General features: G+C 36.6%; 1 protein-coding gene across 1 annotated transcript in view; it reads left to right on the top strand.

Moving 5' to 3' along the window:
• Positions 1 to 21,327, top strand: part of Dgk (diacyl glycerol kinase 1) — a 79,943-nt gene that overhangs the window by 29,091 nt on the left and 29,525 nt on the right. Inside the window, exon 3 of the mRNA XM_018033631.2 lies at positions 1,149 to 1,237. Coding sequence (XP_017889120.1) covers positions 1,149 to 1,237 — 89 coding nt within the window. The remainder of the gene's footprint in view (positions 1 to 1,148; positions 1,238 to 21,327) is intronic.

The following is a 21,327-nucleotide window of genomic DNA, read 5'->3' as shown; positions in this document are numbered from 1 at the left end:
ACATTGTTTGAAACTAGTATATGATATTCTATACGAGCTGTATATGTATAACGGTATATCCGGAAAAGAGATTTCGTATACAAAAACCTAATATTTGGATTCGAGGCGCGAATTTCTCATTTTTTAACAGAACGCGGCGTCAATTTCCGTTTTTCCGGCGGCCGATTTTCAGGCGGAAACGCGAATTTCTGGACTGGAACGTTGGCGCGCGATCTATCATCGTTCTCGTCAATCGTCCCGAAAATAGTCTCCGTCCAAAAATATCCTGTCCGTTAAGTGCATTATGACGTCGACGCCGGTAGATTAGGCCAATGGTCTCCTATTATTAGTCAATTTATCGACGTTGTTTCCTCTGCAAACAACCGAATCCCAGATGCCCGATCGATCGTCGTTTCCGCTCTCCACTCTCGGTCCTCTCTTCGTCTTCCTCAGAATCAGACCCGGCCAATAAACCGAACGCGCGCCTCTTATCTTCCTTTTTTCCTCCCATTCGTTGCCTGACTATCCGTTGAGAACAGTCGATCCCACTCGACGTTAAGCGGCGTCGCCGATATCGTTTTTAATTGCCACTGCAAACTGTCGACATTCGTTTTGGCTCGTTAGCGAAACACTGAATTCCGCATCTATTTGAATCCGGACAAACAGTTTTCTTTCACTGTGGATAATCGTGAGGAGAGAGAAAAAACAGCGTTTCAGTTTTTCAATGCGTAAAAAGTTTCGTCGCGTGGTATTCCTAAAAGAGTGTGTCATTGCAAGGCTCCTTTTTATTATACAGTGTCGTTTATCACGAAATGATGTAAGTCGAAAAATCAAAACAAGCTTCGATTTTTATTTGTGTTACGTCACACGAATTTGAAGTTTTATCTACACAATACATTTATATCACGTTTCTAATAATCGATACCTGCGTATGTAGATTGTAGATACACTCATTAATTTTGTATTAAAATTTCCTTGCTTCATTCATTCTGATCAACTGAATTAAATATAAAAACTGTAATAGTAAATTGATAGTTCTTATTTGTTCAGTTTAACAAACAGGCAGAATAGCACTTCGGCCATTATAATCATTTCTGGGAAGTTTTCTATTGTAGCTGCTACGCACAGAAAATAGGAAGTCATGGTTGCTTTCAACTTGATTGTTTCAGATTCCACGCGAAAGCTACAGGATGTCCTCACCGAATTCTGTGGATCGAATACGACGCCCAGCGGTACATCGAAATATCACCCCGACGGGGTAAGTCGAACAGAAATTCGCCCAGTTTCAGCTGCTGAGCTGAGCCAGCAGCTGTTTTATTCGCTTATTAAATCTGGCTGCTGCATCGATCCTTTAATCCGATTTCACTTTTTCGCTATCCGCCTTTATAATGTCTCTATAATCGAATGATTGCCCGGCCCCGTTATAATTGAAATAAAACATCTCCCTTCTCAATAATTTATCGATAGAATTAACGGTTCGTCGGTTCGAGAGGAAATTATCGTAAAATATTTTCCGATTTGGAAATCATTTGCAGATTATGAGAAGGAATAACGAAACGCAGTTGAAACTTGTTAATATAGTGATAAGCTTTTATTTCATTTCATTTTATTTTTCGCTTCGTGACGTACTCACGATTATCATTTCTCATTAATTCTTATCAGTTTCGGAGATCAGTAGTTAACTTGCTAGAAAATGAGTGAATCTGAATTAGAAGAATTCATTATGTTTTTGCACTTAGGGAGTGTCTCTGTTCTATTTTTTCAAATAATTCTCTATCTACGACTATTGCGACAGTGGCTATTAATTAATCTGCTTCCTTTTCTTTAAATGAATTTATGATGACTGTCACAAACCCTTCTATTTCAACTGAAATTTGTAATGAGCTGGTTGAGGATTTGTTTGTTTTGGGAAAACAACAGTTCTTTCTTTACTCGAACGAGCATAAATAAAAATTATTGGACGAGTGAACATTATAGTGTCAGCGCGAAAATGGAATCGAGTACCGGACAATCGAATAATACGTCTATGTGCGTTTAAAAGCTTTCATTCACAGTGATGAAATTGTGACTACGTTACTTTTCATTTATTTTTTAGCTCAAGCGCAATCGTCGAAAAAGTTCTCGTGCATGAGTGTACTAAATTTGTACTGACGCGCAATATACATATACATGTATGTAACGTAGCGCGTTCGTTATCCGCATTTTTCCGCGAATTCCTGCTCGTGAAATGAAACGGCAATGCATATGGGACAGATGCGACAAAATCGTCACCGCAATTTTTCCCCTGTGTATGTACACAGATACGTACATACACAAACATCTTCTATCGAACTCCACTGTACGATAATCGATTTTTTCCAGTTGGTGCATCAGCAGTTTGCTCAGTCGTTGTTCCAATGGGAGTATCGAATGGCTTATTACCGGGCGAATATGCAATTGATTACATACATTTATACATTTTCACGCTGTATTAATTTCAATTTAAAGAGATTACTGATTTAATAATTTTTTTTACTACTAATTCTTTTCAAATTACAGTAACTATTAAACGCAATAAATGTAAATGATGAAATAGAATGAAGCAATATGTACAGTGACATCCATTAATATGCGGACTCATTTCAAAACGGAATAATTTTCATTTCTTTAATAAATCGGAATCAAAACGGATTTTGACGAATAGCAATTTGTTTTAATTGTCTGTTACATATTATATAGTAAACTAAGCCTTTTAAAAGCCCACAGAAAATTAAGTTGGTTGGCTCAATATTAAAAATTTTATTCCGTTTTGAAATGTGTCTGAATATTAATGGGAGTCACTGTATGTACTATTACAAAGACGAGAGTAAAATTTTTTAACGATTAATAACGTATTTATACCATGTATATGTGTAAGTATGTGAGTTTCATCAGGTCGGAATATTAACAGAATATAAAACAACAATAAATACTTAAAAGCCACATGTCCATGGAATTCTCCGCGTAAAAAAAGTTGCGTGGTCGTATTCATATTTCATATACATACATACGTACATATACCTATTCAACGACAGCATGAACACTTTTACGAACAGCGAACAACGTCCACTCGAGAGCGGTACATCAAAGGATCGTAAACTCCCAGTGTACATATATGGATGCATTTGTGACATGATACAATCATAGATAACGAATTTCTCAATCATTTACCTCTCTTCTCTACCTCCATTGCGAATAATTATAATAAAATGTCTTAGTACTTTTTTCCTCTATACAATAGATTTTAAAGTCCAACAAAATAAGCTCTGCGAAGTAGTGAAATCATCAAATATAGTCAAGTTTTCGTTATTTTAATAAAATCATTATATGTATAGAGGATTCTTTTATTTTCTTCTGACATGACTCTTTCTGGATAGATTTTTCTGAGTTAATACAATATAGTAGTACGTATAAGAGTACGTTTCGTAGAACATTGCAGCTTTCGTCGCTTCATTGCATTGTTCGATAGGACTGGGGTAGAATGGTATTTATAGGGGAAACGAGATAGGAAGAATAGACGTATAGAGGACATCCACACACGCGAATACATCGAGGAAACACGCGTCTCATAAAATCACAAACTATTCTTGTGACCATTATAGTTGGAATACGTCTGAATCCGCGCGAACAGGTGCGAGTTATTGCGAGTTTATACTGGCCGATGTGTTGCATATACACGTGTATTACATACATAAATACCTACTGTCTTTGTATGTATTATACATACGAATCTATTATTTCGAACTGGTAATGTATTCAACTCGCGACCGCGTGTGAAAGTAATGAAATTATTTATTTAACTTCTGATAGTAGAATCGAACTGATTATTAACTGTGAACGATGTAAATGAAAAATGTACCTCGCTATTATTAATGATAAAATAGTTTCGTCCTACTAAATGTATCTATAATAACAAATTTACTTCTCGTTACTGATATGTTGTAACGTCAGTAATCCTATTTTTCTACTAGATTAGTCCATTGTTTACCGACAGGTTTGTTATCTCTTGTTACGTTTATGTACATTTTTAGAAGAAATTCGATACTGAAAGTAGGTAACTTTAGATTTCTATCATCTATACTTGAACTACTGTCATTTTACTTTTTATTACAAACAACATTGCTTGAAGTGATTTAACTCCTAACTAATACACATATCGACTGTTCTTTCGAAAGGCCTATACTGCAAATTTACGTGGAATTATTAGGAAATGAAAAAGCATCCCCGATTTAGTCTTCAGATATTTATTAAATTTATCAGAGGAAATGTTTCGTTGAACCATGATCGTTTGTTAACATAATTGATCACTTTATGATGTCGATCCTGGGCGGGATGATAAAACTATGAACACGGAGGGAAGGTTGATATCATAGTTGACAAGATTGCTGATAATGTTTCTTGGCTGATGTATTGTCGGGTTGCGCGTCATGCCACGGGCAAAACCGTGAAAGACGAGTATACATCGTCATCCGACCAGCAGGATAACGATCCTTCTTACGTCGTACTCGCTTCTCGCCGTCTTTATATTAGGTATATGTACTTTTCTTTCACGAGTACCATTTATAACGTGCACTCTACAAGTGTTTCACAACCGACTATATCACAGCACCGATATTGGCTATTTTCTCCATTCTTCCTTTTTTCTAAATTAATCCTCTTTGCCGTCGACATGTTACAAACGCTCCGGTCATATAAAAATCATATCTTTCCTGCTGAAATAATCTGTGAGGAAAAAAATTGATACCCAAAGAGGAATTCGCTGGCTGTTCCGGTAAAATACAATTTATTTCCTTTTGTTTTTATATTGTGCACACGCGCATACGGATATAAATAAAGGAGGAAATTCTTTGATTGCGCGAAATTGCTGGCCGGCTTTATCCAGGGAAGCTGGCTGAGTGAGAAAGAAGTCCGTCAGGAATAGTCAGGGTTGCCTTCGCTCTCAGAGGGAAAAACATCCGCCGCCGGAACTAAGCGATCGTCAATGTAATTCGAATCTCTTTCCTCGCAGAGAATGAATTAATTTACTACAGAAGGATTCTGGGAAGAAAAAGCAGTAGAAAACAATTTCAGGTGTTTAAAGTTTCTTCAGAACAATATAAAATTGCACGGCGAGTTAAATTAATTCTGTATTAAATTCTAGAATTTAATTATTCCTACTAAATGTTCAGGAGTTTCCTTACAAACGTTAGCTCTGGACATAATAAAGACGATATTTCAGTCAACAGAGTCTATAGTCACTGAATAATAAAATCAGGAGTGCTTTAATTATTTTTGAAAATGTTGCCGCATTAATAAATTCGACATTTTCATGCTACAACATTTCTCGGCCATTTAGAAATCGTAAATTAAAAGAGTCATTTCCTAATTGGATGTACAAGCAGCTTTTGATGATGGAATAAATGGAATAAGAATAAAACAAAAAATAGAGATTTCGCAGAATAAGAAATAGTAATTCCTGCAAGCATCAGATAGAAGCTAGGGTAATGGTTTTCATCAATTTTCTCTGGAATTTCAAGAAAGGGAGAAGTAGGTATAGTGGAACAAGCTACAAGAGCTGTACAAATTCCATGATCCCAACATGATAGGAGTGATAGGACACTTTAACCCTTTCTATGGATCACCGCACCGGTCGCGAGTCATAATTGAACATGCCAGACGTGGTTAACTATTCCGTGTTGGTCACGATCGACCTCAAATTTCCACTTTACCCACTACTGAGAGAATTCAATTTGCTCTGTCACGCTTTCCTAGAATATACGCTATTAATTAATTTGTCATGTACGAATTAACTGTTTGTTAAGAAATATGCAATTTACACCGATAGAGGAATCGAATTAGAATCATAGTTCCATCTTCTGTTAGTCATCAATATGCTGCTAAATAATGAAACAATTTGATCCAAATTTCGAGATTAATTATGCTAAGAATTTACAATCATTAAATAATGCCAGTGATGTTCTCAAAATCATTTATGATAATTCGATAATAAGAATGTATACCTATATAAAATAAAAATTAGTCGTGTAATATGAAGGATGTTTGAATTAATTCACACATATTAATTTTCAAATAAATTGTCTCTTCTGACCATTTTTTAAGTAGGATAGATGTTCTCATTTAAGTCGGTGGTGGAATCCGTAAATCGTTTAATTGAGTTGATGAAAACTTGAATTCGAGGTGCAGAGAATCGAACGCAGCAAGGAGGAAAACATAGACGAATGCCTGTTCGGATAGGAATGTCTACGTAGGGCTCGTAATTACGGAAGAACTTCGACCACGTACTAGTTTATTTCGGCCCGTTTGATCACATATTTCTGCCATTACTCGACCCGATTATTCGGAGAAATGTCTATGTATAGTTACCTAACGTGAGTATTAACAGTAGCGACGGTCTACACCGCTACCGCTACACATGTATGTATGTATGTACAGCCGTAACACGTCGATAATGTTTCTCTGTGGAAATACGATTGTTCCTATCTACCGAAATTCGGTTGATTGACAAAGCAGCTTACATCTTTAGCAGTAGTTCACGCCATTGAGCGCAACAAATCAGCATTCCCATTGCTACTATCGTTCTACTGGAGAAAAAAATTAAACAAAATTAATCCGTTTCTACCAACAGCTCTTTACGTTTTTTTGAAATATTATCTACATAAGCGATATCAACCCTAAAGTAATAGTAATAGTAACAGTAACATCACAGACGAGATATACGAGTAACCCTTTCACACATGGACTCTTGTGTCTTACTACCACGCAGAAACTAGAAATTAAGACTGATTCGAACATCCTCTGTCTTATAAATAGTGATGAATTAGGGAACTACTACTTAATAAAGTAATATTGGAGAACAAGAGGGATATGATTGTGTCTTCTGTTTTCCTAAGAATGAGCCAAACTTTCAGAATGAAAACTTTTAATTTTTGCTTTGAATTCCGCATCATTCATACATCAAATATTATATTTGTAACGACTATGAAAATAACCAACCGCCGAAAATACCAATTTGTAAAATCACGCCAACGACTCTAACGACATGGATTGTTAATTAACCGAATCACTAGCAACGCGTGACTATTATAAGAAGCAACTGTACAAGCAAACTCTTGCTTACTCTGTTGGGAAACAACGAGGTAAACCATCGGCCGCCCACCTATGTGTTTGTGTGTGAGAGAGAGAGAGAGTACGAAGTTTGACTTTCGGATGCCCGTTGCAGTCAGGAGTGTACAGGGACTATCCTGGGTTAATCCTTGAAGGAAAGAACGGCTGGAAGATCTGCCGGACGCCAAACCATGAATAGAGTACAGGGGACGTCATCCAGACGCCTGTGAATGCTAGTATAAGATTTTCAGGTCCCTTCTCGTGGAGAAGAGAGAAAGGTTGGATTAACCACCGGTGGCCTTCCAGGAGTAGGAATATTTCGTGTTAAAGGAGAGTACGGAGGTGAGGTAACCTGGATCGTTCTCAGTAGGAAAGAACGGCTGGAATATCCGCCGGTCACCTCGCGAAAAGAATACAGAAATATCCCGGACGTCTCTGTATAATTAATTAAAACCGGAAGCGAAGCGGAGAAACCTATAATGTGAATAAACTGATATTTTTGTTCAGAATCGCTGTAATCCTTGTCTCCGAACAGAACCCCGCTACACATTTAGTTATTAACTATGCAAAACACATCAACATATAAAAGGGATAGATTCCCTCTGTCCCATAATAATAGTAACAGTCTATGACTTTAATTTGTTACATAGTAATAATAGCAATAGAAAATAAATATAAAACGCAACANTTTTTATTTTGAGTGTTTAGATAGCTTCTGGATTTTTCAATAATTTCATTACTGCCTTTTAAACTTGCAATTAGGATCGCTTACAGCTGCATTCGCCAATAATTCCCGTTTAAATGCTCACTTGTTACTATTATTATGGAACAGAGGTAATAATCGACGATCGTCAATTGAATGATTTGAAGAATATGTCCGCCCGAATTATACTATACCCACTCGCTTCCGAACGGAATTGATCAAACGGCCTGCGCGCAACATTATTCACCAATTCAAAGAGGGTGTGGTTCCTCATTTACATATTTGCTCCTCCTCTATTTATCGATAATTGTGCATAATCTTCCGCGTCATTTAAAAAGGGGTGACCACTGATTTCGGGTAACGACCTCCGAGGTTGGTCATGTGGGTCAAGGATTGTGAAATAAATATGCCATGATTTCTTTCTACTAATTTATTAATCAGGTTTTAGCCATTTTTATAATACATTACTGGATTTCCTACTGTAACAAGGGGTAGGATTACTTTCCGTAATCTGTTGGTAACAGAGATTGTAATACGATATTAAAGCCCGAAAGAAACATTGGTTGATAGATCTATCTAGTTCGTTAACATACTTATTCTATAAAGATGAAGTTAATCTTTAACTGGAAAGCAGGTGCCTGCAACCAATAATTAAAAATGATATAGCGATAAATCTTTAACTACTTACTTTTTTTAAAAATATAATACATAGATAAATCGATAGGCCAAGTAAAAGTGTCAAATTATTTGAAAATTAAATAACATAGATCAGTCATTCAATACGATTGATAGTTCTAGAAAAGCGTTGAAAAGTTGAACGTTGGACATGTCACGTTAAACGGTAGTGTGCTCTAGATAGGAGATAATCGACGGGCTAAACTGAAAGTTCGTTTCCAAAGAGGTCGAGGCGAGGTTCGATCGAATCTGCGTGAAAGTTGTCACACGTTCAATGCCTTTTTTCTCTCTATGCCAACTGTCAAAGTGCAGAGGCCGTCGATATCGAAATCCAATTTATTTGGGACAAAGGGGCCGCCGCGAAATCTGGTGCGTGCAAAGTATTCAATTCTTCAATACTTTAACTCAGATTACATGTCTCCAAAGTGTGGAGGTTTGATATGATAAAACTAGAAAATTGTTAAAATCTAGTCTACTATAAGTAAAAACATTGTAAGATGACAGTGAGGATTTAAAAAAAATTAAACCAGCGTATGTTCTTTGTAAAGAGCTTACAGCTTCACAAGACAAGAAGTGTCTACTTCGTCCATTGTTAGTTAGAAATTTAGTACAGGTTTGAGAGCCTCGCTCGACCTGGAATAATTCGGTACACGATTGTATTTCTTATACGGTAGAAAAAGTTAGGACAAGTCGAAACCGTTGAGTCGAACACCAAAGACTGTGGTAAACAAGGATGATACCAAGGTTTTCGCGCAACGAGCAGTAAGTTTGAACCAGTTGAGCCATTATCAAGTTGCCAACACCGCGTCCCGGACAATTAGACAAATTCAGCCAGGAGCCACCACTCTGCAGCGGATAGCTGAACGGGACGGATCAGAAAGGGACGTTCCCTGAAGCGTTTCCAAAGCAACGGATTCCGAACCAAAGTTATTCCGAGAATTATTAAATAATTCGAAACTATTGGATATGTTGATTCTTTTTAAAACCGTTGCACGGCAATTCGACATTTCCGGCGGTATTGCCTTCTAACGGAATTCCAAGGCAGTCGTTTGGAGTGGGACTCATCGTCAGTGACATTTCCTTCAGGGGGAAAGGATCTGGAACAGCAACTCCCCATCATAGCACTCTCACAAGGAAAGGTTCCCGACTGTCCGACATCTTTATGATTTTTTGTAATATAGTACAATAATATACGTGTTCATTTGAGTCAATAAATCAAAAGTTCAGTGAATAATTATTGAGTTTTTATTTTCCTATCGTTTTCACATATCTTAGGATCTCTTATCTTTAACGTTAGTTGTGAGGACAATTCTTTATCAATCTGGCCCTTGTTTTATAGTTTCTAACACCCCGATGTAGGCTTGTAAATTCTAAAACCGTCGCTTCTTCGATACAAAATTAGTCCTCGTAATTAGAGAGTTTGTATGTGTCATTCAGATTGAAATTCGATTGAGGACAAACAAAGCTGGTAATTGGAGAGAATCAAATTGTCTCGGCACAGGATGCTGAATGAAATACTGTTCGATGAAAACCGATTGCTTGTGAAATATTGTTTCTGTTTCGGCTCGATGCCAGAATTCGTCGTGATGCGACGGTGTGAAAAATAGCACGGCACGTTGATGGGAATCATGTTAATTTCCGTTAATTTTGTGGCACAGTTCCGACTTTCAGTTTAAACGCGGGGCTGAAAAGTCGAGCGTAGAAACTCCGGACTGATTGAACGAGTGATTAAGAGATTGTTCTCCGCTGATTGTGACCAAACGAGTCGATGTAATATGTCGAGCTTAACTACATTTCGTCGTGCGTTTATTCTGCTTCTTCGTTCACTCCAACGATTTTAGATCTCCGTAGGTGAAAGGGGATGCACAAGTCACTGGAACGTGGAACTGATTCATTTTTGTTTTTTCAGTATGTCACGAATGACTGATTGAACGGTAGTTCAGTTGCAAGTTTTAGTATTCTGGCTTTAATACGGAATTTGCACAGTGAGTACGTAAAATCAATGTATCGTTCGAGGGGTTGTTGAACATAGGCAGTCATGTATATGTATATTTTATAATATTATGTTTCTACTGTGCATAGAAATACAGTTGCCCTCATTAATAATAAAAAAATTTTATATTTCACTGTTGGTATTTTTATTTGTTTAAGCATATATATATATTCATCCAGATCTTTAAATTTTAATAAACAACCACATATTTAAATACCACTTCAAGTAAAAATAATATTAGTAGAAGAATTTTTACATAAATTTATTACTTTATAAGGAAACACAATAGAAAAATAATAATATTAAGTTATAAATAACTAACATAGCAATAATACGGTAAATAATTTTAACACCTGATAGAAAATTTAAGTTAGTAGAATATTTGCATTTGTTTCTTGCTTGAAAGTAATTCAATACATTAAAATATAAGTAACATTTGAAACCGCATAATTCCCATCTCTGGTATATACGAATTGTGTTACGAATCGTTATAAAAAAATAACTTGGTTTACGTAGCACAGATTGGACCATATTGTTAGAAACAACATTGGGTAAACGTAGTATATAGCTTGAATTCTGAATGATATAACCGCGGGTGGTTTTGTACGTAAATACCTGATAATTGCCTGCTTATAGCGGTTGCATATGGGATGTTTCTTGTGCACGATGAATTCATTTCTTCGTTCCGTCCGGTTCTAGATTTATTTGAAGTATTTTGCCGAGCGTATACGATTCCGACTAGAATCACAGCCACTGAATAAAGCAAACGCTCCGTTCAATTTTATTTTCCACTTTAGCGACTTAAGTCGATATCTATATAATCAAGCTCTTCGAAAGTTTTTCGTGTCAAAGGAGAAAAATGGAAACAGTAATACTACGAAGTGAAAGAATAGCATGATGCTCGAGGCGGAAACTTGTTTGAAACTGTTGAAAAAGAGTTCATAAGAGTTTCGACAAAGAAGATAAGAAAAGAAAAACGTGTAACGCATTAATACTTTCAAGAAGTAGAATTTTTTTAACGAACCAAGTAGTTCTTACATGAGTACGTTATTATTAAATTACTTACAGTAGATACCGGTTATATAAACCGAAGATTAAGGAAGTTGAATTGAGTTTCAAAGAACAATTTTGACCCTAAAGAGATATTTCCTTGCCGTAAAACGATTACACTTAATTCCTGCGTAAACGAAACAGAATTAGACTGTAAACTAGAAAGTTATTAATTATTTAAACCGTTGTATCTCATCCTGTTCATATTTGCGCTCAAGTTTTCCTCGCACTTTTAAAAAAGGAGAACCGAGCGTAGTTTATGCGATCTTTATCTCTGGCTGGGCTGTTGTATGTAAACGAGAGATCTAACAATTTCTCTCACGTTCAAGCGATCACAGCCACAGCCGTACGTGGAACGAGAACGCGAATACATTTCAACCGAATAACCCTTGAGTCGCATTCATTTGCGGTTTCAATGCGTACCGCATTATTTCCCCAGAGTAAACTACGAAGACGCGATTCCTTGAACATTTCCGTTCGTACAACTCGAATGCCTATTGTCGGAATTTACCGTTTCTTCGCGACGACGTTGGTAATTTTAAAGAGGAACTAACGTTTTGCATGGGAATGATTTCACTTTTCTCGCCGTTCCCTCGGATTAACGTTTTGATCAAGGAACGAGAGACTCGCGAACGATTAATCATAGAAATGAACTTTTTACGCTCCTCGAGTCTCCAAGGGCGAGGCACAAAGTGGCCGACGGAAGATGAGACGCGCGCGTGTATTAATTTATTATAAGACTGTTATTTCTGCGAAGAAAAAATACCCTTTTGCTCTTGACCCTCCGACTACTCTGACCTTCTCTTCTGCCCCATTTCTCTCGCTCTTACACCGATTAACCGTTATTTTGCCCCGGCCACCGCTTGCCTCTTTATAGAACTATCGATTTACTTAACCGCGCATTGTGTCCCTTTACCTTAGGGATTTTTAGCTCGTTAACAAAACGGCTGCTCTTTCCTCCGATTTTAAAGCTCGGTTAATATCAGAGGCGGTATGATTCCATACGGACAAACATTGTTTTAGCATAAAAAGATATAAGTGTTCGTGGATTAGTTCGGGTGTACACTACGTTGCCAGAAATCTACTCACAATCGTTTCTTGCGAAATACGAATAATTGGCTAGTTTTGTTTTCAACAAGGAAACGACTCACGTTAGTACTGTCTAGAATATAAAATTGTTGAGTGTTAAATTGTTAAATATGAAAAGTTTCTGTTACTGAAATTAAAGAATTGTTTAATTTAATTTGATTTGAAGTTTTTATTGATCCACCTTGTCTGTACAAATCACGAGCACGATGTTCTTTTTGAAAATAGAGCAGTTTCGAAAGTTTGGACAGGAGCATCATATATCAAGAATTACGATCACGGTGTTGTATCGATGATGCAATTGCGATCTCTGCGTTGCATCGCGCTGCCGCAAAAAAAGACTTGACGAGGAACTGACTGACGGGGAATAACAGTGAATGCAGTGTCCGATTCACGATGATTTACTGTCGACCGTCGAGAGGCATCCTCTCTCTTTTGAGTTCGTTAATCAACGCCCACGTATCTCACAGTTATCTTTCATCTCTCACATTTTTGTTAATAAAAAAATAAGTATTAGCTTGGTGCATGTAAAGTACATACGCCCCACGCTATAACAGTTTTGTTTCTGTTTTATGCCTTACATTTCTTGTAATAGAGCAAACAGCATAATTATCAAGAAAAGGGGGTATCGTTTAAGGTGTATTAGATCAAAGCAATAAAAAGTTGTTTTTACGACTTGACATTTTTAAAAAATTCTTCGCTTTATAGTGAGAATTCTAAATGATTTGAACGGAAAGTTCAGCGTAGGACGTGTACGACCCACGCTTCACAGAATGTGTTAAGTTTCTAGATAAAAATTACTTATAATGTTTTTCTCATTGTCTGCTATTATAAGTCAAATTAAGTATGGTTTAATTTGAGTAGAAATCATTTATACTTCAGCAAAAATTCTAATAAAGACAGCAACTGTATTAGAAGATATTGAGACACAATTATTAATCAACGTTATAATTGAAACATTGACTGGTTTTGTACACTTCGATCTATATTTGTTGAAATATATCTATGATAAAAGTTAATGAAAATCAATTGGGTAGCAGTCGAACAAATTACTCGAGCATCATAATTAAACTGTAAATGCAGCAGTCAACGAATTTACGGATTTAGGATGGGCGATCATTATCCAGAAATTATTTAGTGATTTGGTGTAGAGATAATTGATTTAAATGAAATAAATGATATTCTACAAGAATTGCAATTGCTGTGTTCAAAGCGAACGACGTTTCATACAACTTGATAATACGGTATCGTGAAGAATCTGGGTCCGGAGAGTCATACTTGTCGTATAAATAATTCTGTATGTCTTGCCGAAAGCCTCGGTCGTAGAATGGGACAACGCGTCTAAGAGTAAGAGGAACTGTGTGTCGAGCACAAGATAAAAACCTGCGACCTATATATCGAGTTAATAGAAAGAGAAAATAGTACAACAGTTGCGAAACTTCATTGCTTTTCATTTTCTTTTAATGAAAATTCTTTTTATCGTATTCATGATATTCTTATGGCTAAAATCACACATTTGTATTACGTTTATTTATATATGATGAATGCTAATAATTCATGTTTTACTTAAATTTAATTAATAAGTCGTATAAGTAAATATCGAAATTGTATCATGTGTGGTATCATTTTAATCAGAGAGGTATTTTGAATAAAGAAATTCGTATAAAGAAACATTTACATTAGAAATACCAAAACAATCAGTTTGGATTTGAATGGAGAAGTGCATATACAAGAAATCGATAGTCTACTGTTAAAAAAGAGAAGGTTTCCGTCATTATGCTAGTACTGTTTCGCACAGATATTCTACCCAGATCAAATTACAGTAATCGGAACCGAGCGTCACCGTGTATCGTTTCACTGGCTCCAAGCGAGATAAATCTAATTGTGAAGACAGAATTCCTACAGTTAACGTATAGGACTTTTTCAGATTTTTATCAAAGGCACATTGTGTTATAATACAGTCGAGCCTCCGTTATATGAACACCCGTTATGTGAACATTCAATTATATGAACACATGTGTCCCACGTAATAGACATTCTATTGTCGTACGATAAACGAACGTCGAAAAACATTGATAGATACCTATTCTAAAGATTCTGAGCTTAAAGAAAGATTATCGAGGCAAACTTAGTTTTCTCGCTTAAGCTCGGCCTTCGGGCTTGTCCTCGGCAAACCGAAGGCTGGGATGGGAGAAGGACGCTTGGAGGTGGATGCGATGGAAGAACAGACAGGGTTGCTAACGGAAGGTAGAAAAAGAGGGTGTTCGTAGACCGCAAGGGTGCGGTTGCCTAGCTACTACGTGACGTCATCCGTGACGCAGTCCAACTAGAGGGTAGAGGATTGGATCCGCGCGCGTTCCACGAGGAGGCGAGGTCGAACGCGTCATCGTCCACGGGAAAAGGCTTAGCCGCAGGTGGATTGACCGGATTACGCGGTATCTTTTTTCGGGATTGATTTCGTCTAACCCGGGAATGTTAAACTCGCCGGTTGCGTAGAAACGACCCGCTTCCGGCGTGCGTAATTTATTAACAGCTCCTGGAACTAGCGAGCTATGCGAACAGTATGAGACTGTCAGACGTCTGATTGTAATGCGAGGACTGCGTGACTAAACGTTTGGTGAAGTTCCTCCGCGCTGCAATTATTGTGCCTGGACTTAATAATGAACACGACGATGCATTATTAAGATAGTATTTATGTACATTTTATTGCGAAATTATTTGATTATTGCCTTCCAATGTTGTAATAATAACGAATAAACATATTATACCAAAAGAGGGAGATATTGATAGCTGGTTGTACACGTGGTGAAGAGCAGTTGAAAAAAAGTCGTATATAAGTGCTTATAGTTTGTCAATAAATTCTCGTCATTACATATAAATCCAACATTATTAATCGTAAGAAACCAACACCAATAGCATTTTTGTGAGCTTCACTAGGCGTGTTCGGAATCATATGTCACGGTAGAGATGTAGCATCGGTTGAAGCGTAAACCAAAAGGCATAAGGGCAAGTAGTCGCCGCCCTCACGGGGCGAAAGATCTCTCGGATATTACATTTTCTCTGGGTCGTCTCATCTCGACTTGCAACGATTACGGCGACCGATGTCGAGTTATTCACGCTCGATGAAGCGTATTACGCTCGTTCCACGTCGCTTCTGAAAACTGAAAACCATCACAAAAAAGACGAGCAACCGCTTGAATTAAATAGCTCTCGGTTTTGTCTTTAGGCGCATATCCACTTGTAGCACATCCTCGTACCGTGATACCGTTGCGTATCTTTATAGATGGACAAGCTTGCATGATTGTACATACGTCATACAATTATTCATGTAATAAACCATATAAAATAAATCATACATGTTACGTGTCGTATACATATATGTAATTGTACATACGTTATATACGATATAGATCGTTCAGAAGGAATATTTATTGTTACAAAACGTTCCCATCGAAGTCTTTTGGCGTGCACTGTTTCATAATCTTAGCTGCGCCGCTTGATTTCCCAGACGATCCCCTTTTTTTCACAAACAGTCCGATTCGAGGAGTAGGAAATTGGTGCGAGGGCTTCTCCGCCACGTGCGTAGCAACTTCTCGAAAAATAATTGCATGCGGAGCCTCCTCCAGAACGTGGTTGAATGTCGGAAACGGGGTCACGTTGAACAAACGCGTCGTTTCATCCGACTCAAATACATAAGTCGGCTCCGTGTTTCTTCTTATTGTTAGCGCAAGTGCCGTTTCCGGTTGAAAACTCGGCTAAGGAAACTGATACGTTGCCTTCGCGTTTCCTTTTGAAATCTTTCATTAGACTCAAGTGCAAACGAGCTTGACGTTCCATCGAGATCTGATAAAAGCTCGCCAGTTAAGTAATGAATTTAAGGCAACGAGCGCGGAAAAGAAACGGAAATAATAATTAAAATGCTCGTTCTTAAAGCGAGATGGTACACATGGAGATTCTTGTTATAATCTGAGACCATGTTGTCCAGTTTTTTTGTCATTAATAAATAACGATATCTTGCCGTGAGTTACCAACAAAAACATGGTAAATATGTACCTCCCCTGTTTAGCAATTCAGAAATAACACTGCTTTCTTTCCTTGTTCTCTGGGACGAGATAAGAAATTACTTTGAAAAACATCAGGAAATAGTAATATATTTAAATGTACGTATTAAAGTATACTTTGGAATATTCATGGGGTATGATATTAAAGTAAATTTGAGTTGCAATAACAATTTATTTACTGAATAACAAAATTACATATGAAGTGAGATCTGTCTTCTAACGCGATCGAACACGAAGTGTCGTCCTTAAGAAAGAGTCTACCTCACCCCCTAAATCTACAAAATTCCCATACGTGGGTATGCCAACAAACAATCTTAAACCTTTGAAAACGAAGAGAAAATCGTCTGCAACGCAGATGTTTTATCACATCCGCGTTCTTCGTCTCAAGGACTGTACAAAAACTTAGTTAGTCTAAGAACATGCGAAGAAAATCCTTCCTCATATAATCAAGGCTATCGCCACAATACAATATGTACATGTGTTACGAAAATTACTGTTCAACATTCTTTGTTTGTAGAAAGAAACATGAATTGATGAAATGGAAAGTAATTTACAAGTTCATGCACTTTTTACATTTTCTACGTATTCAATTTTCCTAATAATGCATAAAATTCGCAGTCTAGTCATTAACTGCGTTGAATGTCATGAAATTCTGTGCTAATGAAGTAGGTAAAGTGTTCGGGATTGGACAGCTGAGCTGGCAAACAACGATAAAACGTCAAACGCATGTCGATATAAAATTAGATTGGTGACAGAATTTAACAGCAACATTGTGGTTCGCGTATGTAGAACACGGGAAAATAAGAGAGAGACTTTTCCTTTTATTTATTCAAAACTTGCGTAAAATCTCGGATATTCTAATCAGTGTTATGAAATTTTGTAAATTTTCACGATGTCAAATTCTAATTTTAAAACTTGGTAACTTTAAAAAAAGCTCACTTTCTATTAAAATTATTGCACAAAAATCATTTCTATTCTCTTATTTGAAATACGATTTTATTGAAACAATTCATTTACTTTCTTTATTTCCTTGGACACGATTTATTATACGATTTGTGTACGATATTCTTTTATTTGAAATACGATTTTATTGAAACAATTCATTTACTTTCTTTGTTTTCTTGGACACGATTTATTATACGATTTGTGTACGATGATACAAGGTTTGTCTCTTCATAATGGTCTGAGGATATAGTACAAGTGAAAAAGCTTCTTTATGAAAATTGTCGAATGAGAAAGACCGTAGAACGAAATAAATATGTGTAATTCACATTATCACTCATATCGTATCGTATCCTTATGAGTCAGTAATCCCCAAAAGAATCGAAAAGGATCGACCCAGCATTCATCCACGGAAATCTACGAGCCAACAATGCGACCTCGACTGCGTGAATTGGTCACAAAAAAAGATTGCACAATATTGCGGAAGCTCGATTTAACGAAATTCCGAAATCCTTTCGCATGGTAATAGCGATACAAACGTCTTCGGTATGCGAAGATTCTGAGGGATGCGAATATCACAAGAGGTCGAAGGAAGAAAAAGGATATAAAAGGAATATCATCGGTATCAAGGTAGAACCGTCAAAGGCGAGCACGCCGCGTGGATTTTCTTTTCTCGTAGTAAGAAATCGATGGAGGCCGTGGAAAGAAGACGAAATAGAGGTTTTCTACGAAATTGACTATGCAATCCCACGCTGCAGTACCAGAAGCAGCGGTAGTAATAGCTACAGCAAGAACGCAGCATGGCTTTTTTCTTCGGATCGTTTCTTCCCTTGTTTGCGCGTGTCCGCTTCCACGGAGTTTTAGTAGTATGTAACAGGATAATGTTTACCGAGCCTCCGGCTGGCTATGCTTGGAGCGTATTTTTTCTATGGCAAGGAAAAAGAAACAAGTTGGACCGAGAAATTAAAGGAACGTCTCGCGAAGAAAGAGAGCTCTACTAAACCGAGTCGACCTAATCTCTTTCCTTTATTACGCTTTTAAAGCGTCTGTCCGACCTCGATTGTCTTACCTAACGACACTGTCGAGTGCTTCGCTTGTCGCATAAACTTTCGCTTTGTGAATCTTTTATAATTAATTAGCTCTCCGATGAACCGTTGGTAATAAAGTATATAAAAAATGGTACAGTTAGTGTTAAAAGAGTACAGATAGATGCTTTCAAAACAGAAGCATTAACTAAAAAAATAGTTATCTACTTTTAATCCATTAAACTAAGCGATTCGACTCTCGCTGTCAATAAAAATATCTATTGATAAATAAATCAGAANTAATAAACATGAATATTACATATAAATGTTGTAATGTTTACTATAATATTTAATAATGTTTCATATAATGGTTGATGTAGTAGTAAAATCAAGAAACAAAGAATAATACATCATGTTGATTGATCCTGATGTAACTACTTTGATGATGGCTAAACTGTGCGTATGCTAATGACGCAAATTATAGATATAAGATTAAAAAGGATTCAGGAAACTTCAATTTAAAGGTATGTTTTTTAAACCCTCAATTGTTGCACGAAGAATCTGTGCGAACGTCCAAATTGAAAGCCAGAGGACGATTCGTTTTAAAATATCTGGGAATTCGAAAATTGTTTTATGCCTCTATAAAATAAAATTTCACCTGCAGTAGGCGGCACATTTTATTTCCCGGAATCACTGATTTACGAATCCATCTCGGATGAATGATTCCCAATGCTTTTACGATCTTATAAATTCTTCAACTCCCACCTAATATCCTGCCACACTATACACCTCGTACTTTATTTTTCAAGAAAAGCCTGGCGCCTATCTAGAAAAACAACGCTTCTAAAGAGAATATCTGTTTATTTATGTTCGAAGAAGCGGCTGTGGTGAGATTCGAAATGTGTATTAGGTTGGTGCATGTATCGCTTGTTTTTGAAGTTTAAACCTCTTGGTAAAAAATCATTTATCTCGTGTTTTTCGCAAGACATTATTATGAATCAAATTAATAATAAGCTGAAAGAATTCGACTCATGTTAACAGGATTGATAATAAACAAAATGCAATTTTATTAGAATATCAAAAGCTAAATGAATATTTTAATGTTTAAATGGTCGAACAAATCCTTATATAAAACATCTTTTAAACAGATACCATGAATATTTTATTTTGCATAAAGCTTCACAGCTTATTGTTAGTTATTAATGTTATTTTTAATTCCATCAACCATTTATCAAATATTTCATAAAATATTATATCCTTCATGAAGTGAAGGATCGTATCAATTACTTGTATGCCAACTATTGTATTCGTTGTACTTGTACGTAATAATTTACATCTATAATACTGGAAATACGGTATCAATTAGTATATGAATTATTGTATCAACCATTATATCATATATTGCATTAAGTATTTATTAACAATTATTACTATATGAAATATTGTATTCATTTTTGTTATAACATTCACGATCGCAGTGTATAATACAACTGATTTAACGTGTCTTTCACGAGATGTTTTTGGTACCAAACAATGAAAGATCGGAAAAAGCTTAGCGTGTAACAAGGATTTTATTCGGAACGAAAACAGTGTTATTTTTGAATATTGAGCGTCCATGGATAGAGGTAAACATTTGGGGGGGGGGGGGAAGAAAATGATGTAGTGACGTCATTGCACAGATGCATGCCAGATGCAGCATGCGACGGCGAGTGCACCGACCTTATGCCGTCAGCCGAATCCCTGGCCTCCGCAGTCCGTGACGTCATCGTTTTCCACCTCTCCAGTTTCCATGGGAACAGTGACGTCGTAGTTTTCGAACTGCGAACGTGAATACGCGTTGATATCGGTCGGTGAACCGATATCGGCATTTTATCGAATGTACCGGTAACTCGACGTCTCTTACCCAGAAACAAATGGGCCGTAAAATAAAATCATTCCATCAGATATTTTCACGTTAAAAAGAACTATTTCAATTTGACGAAGTAGTAAACGTTATAATGTACATATTTTCTAGTATACATAATTGATATACAAAGATACAAGTAAAGACTGTAAATAAAAAGTAGAATCTGATAGAAATTTTAATAAATATACGAAACGTGGAAACATATTCGAACATCTTTTATTCTTGTTAGAAGATCCTGGGAAGCTCTGAATAATTTTTGCTTCTTAAAGTTAATTAAGAAATTGACACGCATTTTTTTTTTAGAACTGATACACATTGTTCCCATACCACAGTAAGAAGATCGTTCAAAAGTATCATTAATCTTCTCTCACTCGTTCACTCTCTACAGATATAGTATAAGATATAACACAGGGTGTCCTAGAATGAACGAAGTTCGTCTGGTGGTGTGAAATTCCAAATCGAAAGTTTTTACTTCACATTTTCCTCCAATAAGGAATAATGAAAAAAGGATCAATGGCGTGTCATACGCGGCAGCAAATAATTGTTCATTTCAAATGAAAGTTCTTATTGACTCATTCTGTACATAACGATATGCTGTCATCATCCTGTAGTTGCTGATAGTATATCTACGTACATACGTAGTAGCATATGTATGACCATTATGTCAGAAACAAATAAGGTAACCCAGCTATTTTCGGATCGTCAGTCGGCCCACTGTATATTTAGTTAGATGATACGTTCCCGTCTATCATACGAGGTATGAACGAACGCGCTTACCCACGCAA

Source organism: Ceratina calcarata, unplaced genomic scaffold (genome assembly GCF_001652005.2).
Source record: "Ceratina calcarata isolate Rehan_Ccalc_2016 unplaced genomic scaffold, ASM165200v1 scaffold72.2, whole genome shotgun sequence".
Classification (NCBI taxonomy): domain Eukaryota; kingdom Metazoa; phylum Arthropoda; class Insecta; order Hymenoptera; family Apidae; genus Ceratina; species Ceratina calcarata.
The sequence above is the reverse complement of the archived record's forward strand: the minus strand, read 5'-3'. Positions and strand labels throughout refer to the sequence as shown.